Raw genomic sequence first — 5000 nt, forward strand, 5'->3', positions numbered from 1 at the left:
CCACAGACACACACAGACACACACACACACACACACACACACACGCACACACACACACACACACACACACACACACACACACACACACACACACACACACACACAGACACACACACACAGACACACAGACACACACACACAGACAGACACACACACACACGCACGCACACACACACACACACACACACACACACACACAGCAGTGAACGCCCTACTTGCGAGTCTCACCAGCTCGACAGCGTCGGGAGGGCAGGTCAGCCACCTGGTACCAGCGGTCCTCCTGGAAGTCATAGCACTCCACGCTCCGGATAGCCTTGGGGGCCTGGCCTCCTACCACCATCATCACCTGAACACAGGATGTTACATCATCACCTGAACACAGGATGTTACATCATCACCTGAACACAGGACGTTACATCATCACCTGAACACAGGACGTTACATCACCACCTGAACACAGGACGTTACATCATCACCTGAACACAGGACGTTACATCATCACCTCGCAGAGCGTAGCGGTCGGGAGGGGGTGTAGGTGGTTGAGTGTGTGTGTGTGTGTACCCTGGGCAGTAGGGCTGGGTATCGAGTCGAATTTCAAGAATCGATTAGACACAGCACTGAAGCAATTAACTTCATTCATTGCATTCATTGTCAAGTCCCTATTCCAAGAAGTCCTTGTGGAGACATGTAAGAATCTGCCCGAACAAGAAAAAAGATGGCGAACCCCAAATCGGAAGAAAACATGTTAGATCTCAGTGCGCTCTCACAACACCTGTTGGCCTTGATATTAGCGAGGGTTTAAATACTTTACTATCGTACATCGTCTATGATGAGGTTTCACGCACTGTTGAGAATGACCAATGCATCATGCAACTTGGAGAGCACATGATCAACAGAATGGGATCTGATGCGAGCAAGCATGACTACATCAGTCAGAAGATGAGAGAGCCAGAAAAATCACCCCACTGAGAACAATGGAGGACTTTGTCATTCCCGGACAACAGGACAACAACTATCGCATAGCCTCCCTTGCACTCAAACTCGGACATTCTCTACAGAAAGCCTGCAGCATTGTGGAGAGCAACGCCTTGATGATAGGAGACCAGAGTAAGGCCGAGTCAGCTCGCAATTTCAGATTGATTCATAAAGCCAGATGGAATGAGTTTGTCTCTGCATGTGCTTCCCATGGAATACCCCACAGGTCTTACCATTCACCCAGGAAGTAGTTGTTGCATGCCCACCTGGAGAATAAACAAAGTGAGTGTCAGACGTCCCTTAGGATCTGTCCCTCAACAGACAACTATGCCGCCCTAGCGCAAGTTACCTTGTCTCAAGTCATACTTTTCAATAGGAGAAGAGAAAGAGAAGTATCCAGGATGCCGATGACTGCCTTCACATCAAGGGATAAGTCAGAGCTGCGTGAGGATGTTGCCCTATGTCTAACAGACTATGAGAAGAAAATGTGTCAGCACTTCGTTCGAGTTGAGATTCGAGGGAAACGTGGGAGGAAGGTCCCTGTGCTACTGAATCCAGCAATGGTCTCTGCTCCTGGTTGAAATGCGAGAGGTATGTGGAGTCCCAAAAGAGAATCCTTTTCTCTTTGCCAGACCAAGGGCATTGTCATCATGTAGAGGGAGTGATTGCATCCACAAACATGCGCGTGACTTTGGAGTGGAACAGCCAAACTCCGCAAACACATTGCAACAATGTCAACGATCCTTAACCTGGATGAAAATGAGGCTGACCAGTTGGCGGACTTCCTCGGTCACAATATAGGAGGACACAGACAGTACTATTGCCTCCCAGAGAGAACACTACAACTTGCAAAAATGAGCAAAGTTTTAATGGCAATGGAAAAGGGAACACTTTCAGACTTCAAAGGCAAAAAGCTGGATGAAATTGAGATCAGCCCAGACGGTAAGGACATGACAAGATCTTGATTTTATTGTATTTTCATTATATTTTGAAGGCAGTTAAATCCCATGACTTGATTATGCTTTTCTACGAAATTGAACAAGTTACAAGAAGGCACACTTCAGAGAAAATATGAATAAGTGATCCACATTCTATTGCATCTTAATTTGGAATGTTTCTGACTGAAATGAGCTGTGCTTTTCCTTGAATGTCTCTGCTCAATTAGAACAACTGGATCTTTCAAGTGAGCTGGACCAGAGTGATGATGATGAAAGTGATGATGAGCCTTCAGATGTGGACCCCGTTTCTGAACCTTCATGTAGCACCGAGACATGGTCATCAAGAGCTGCAGGTACTGCTCATCCATCTACAGCTGCTGCTCATCCATCTACAGCTGCTGCTCATCCATCTACAGCTGCTGCTCATCCAAATACAGCTGCTGCTCATCCATCTAAAGGTACTGCTCATCCATCTACAGCTGCTGCTCATCCATCTACAGCTGCTGCTCATCCAAATACAGCTGCTGCTCATCCATCTAAAGGTACTGCTCATCCATCTACAGCTGCTGCTCATCCATCTACAGCTGCTGCTCATCCATCTAAAGGTACTGCTCATCCATCTACAGGTGCTGCTCATCTATCTACAGCTGCTGCTCATCCATCTAAAGGTACTGCTCATCCCTCTAAAGGTACTGCTCATCCCTCTAAAGGTACTGCTCATCCATCTAAAGGTACTGCTCATCCATCTAAAGGTACTGCTCATCCCTCTAAAGGTACTGCTCATCCATCTACAGCTGCTGCTCATCCAAATACAGCTCATCCATCTAAAGGTACTGCTCATCCATCTACAGGTGCTGCTCATCTATCTAAAGGTACTGCTCATCCATCTACAGCTGCTGCTCATCCATCTACAGGTGCTGCTCATCTATCTACAGCTGCTGCTCATCCATCTACAGCTGCTGCTCATCCATCTACAGCTGCTGCTCATCCATCTACAGCTGCTGCTCATCCAAATACAGCTCATCCATCTAAAGGTACTGCTCATCCATCTACAGCTGCTGCTCATCCATCTACAGCTGCTGCTCATCCAAATACAGCTCATCCATCTAAAGATACTGCTCATCCATCTACAGCTGCTGCTCATCCAAATACAGCTCATCCATCTAAAGGTACTGCTCATCCATCTACAGGTACAGCTCATCTATCTACAGCAGCTGCTAATCCATCTACAGGTACAGCTCATCCATCTTCACCTGCTACTCATCCATCTACAAAGCGAGGTAAGGAAAAACAGAAGTGTGGATGTAAGATTCAGTTTGTGGTCAGATCATGGTGCATATCTTAAAGGACTCGGCCGCTGTATAGCACGTTTAGCTCTAATGTCGCTTTGTCCTCAATTAAACCGATCTGTACAAACCAACATTTAACCGATCCATGCAGTAGTAAGCTAGCTCCACTTTTCCCATTCTAATGGAAGTATAGGGGCTGTCAGGCCAAAATCTTTCCGGGGGCCAAAATGTGTCCGGCTGACATAATTGCTTATCATTGCTGTGGAAATGTGACAGAATGGCATTCCTGACTTCGTTTGCGCACTTGTGTTTACTTTCCTGACATTCCTCAGGCATTGTATAGATATAGATTATATAGCTACCTTTAGCTATTATCTACCACTAGATAGCTACCACTATCTCTGCAGCACTAGCTGCAGATGGAGCTGGTTAATAAAATTCAGTTGACGGAGTAAAATGTTTGTATTTCTCTGCTAGCTAGCTAGCTATCTTGTCATTGAAAACAAATATTGGACGTTTCTAATGTATTTGTAATAAAATATGAAAATAAATCCTCAGACTAGCACTACTGTAGCTAACGTTGTTAGCTAACTTAGCTAGCTAGTTTGAATAGAACTGAATTTAAATACTACACTTATAAAGACAAAGATAGTTTGGTTGTTCAATCATGTTTTAACTAAGATATCTCAGAGAAAAATAATTTTTCCAAGGAGAGATTTATTTACTAAGAAGGCGAATTTCGCATGCATTTTCATAGCTAGCTAGCCAGCTCCATAGTCAACAGTGACCACAGCAGCTCCATAGTCAACAGTGACCACAGCAGCTCCATAGTCAACAGTGACCACAGCAGCTCCATAGTCAACAGTGACCACAGCAGCTCCATAGTCAACAGGCATGCGATCCCGTCATGTGTTTCCACAGCAACGATAAGCAATTCCGTCACCTGGACACATCTTGGCCCCCGGACAGAAAACTAAGTTTTCTAACTATGATAAACATGCTAGGGAAAGGGATGTCTGGGGCCCCCTGCTGGAGCTGCTGCCTCCGCGACCCGACCCTGGATAAGCGGATGAAGATGATGATGATGATAAACATGCATTTTCAAGGCAGGAAGCGCCAGGAAGCTCCGTACCGGTCTCAGTAGAATGTTGTCTTGTGTTGACATGGTTAGCATGGCTAGGAGGATATAAACAATCTTCTAGTGGTGGAAGTTTACAGTGCAAAAGGTATGGTGTAGTCCGTTTGGTGAAATAGTTCTGGTTCAAATGGAGCTTTTGTTTCAATATTCAGTTTGGGAATACGATGTATTTCACTTGAGAGCATAACGCTAGAGCTACACCAAGGCTTTTCACGCGCGCGTACTTCGCATTTGGAAAGATTAATTTGATGTCAATGATACGGGCTACACCGGGAACGGTTAGGGTTAGGGTTAATTTGATGTCACTGATACGGGCTACACCGGGAACCCTAACCCTAACCCTAACCCTGCGTACGCATGCTCTAAAATAGGAGTCGATTCTATTTTTCCCCCGCGCGTATGTTCCAGAGGGCTTATGTTCCCCTTGTCAATGGATGTCAGCAGCCGACAGTACGTGTGTGCACAGTTCCTGGTGTAGCAGACACAATTACCGTGCGTGCCTTGGGAACGCGTTCCTTGGTGTAGCTCGGCTGTCATGACACCAGTAAGAGCACAAAGTAGGGAGAGGAGTCGCTGGAGCACTCGGCTATTAGAGCCTTTTATTAAGGTGCAGTATAAACGTGACAACGTTTCCATGTTAGTACATCTTCATCAGGTCAT

At 45.8% G+C, this 5000-nt stretch overlaps 1 protein-coding gene across 1 annotated transcript in view; it reads right to left on the reverse strand.

Annotated features, from left to right (window-relative positions):
* The window catches only part of klhl3 (kelch-like family member 3), a 45289-nt gene that overhangs the window by 19397 nt on the left and 20892 nt on the right, over positions 1-5000 (reverse strand). Inside the window, exon 9 of the mRNA XM_084450585.1 lies at positions 229-346. Within this exon, the coding sequence (XP_084306711.1) occupies positions 229-346 (118 nt within the window). The remainder of the gene's footprint in view (positions 1-228; positions 347-5000) is intronic.

This window comes from Borostomias antarcticus, assembly GCF_949987555.1.
Source record: "Borostomias antarcticus genome assembly, chromosome: 16".
NCBI classification, from domain to species: Eukaryota; Metazoa; Chordata; class Actinopteri; order Stomiiformes; family Stomiidae; genus Borostomias; species Borostomias antarcticus.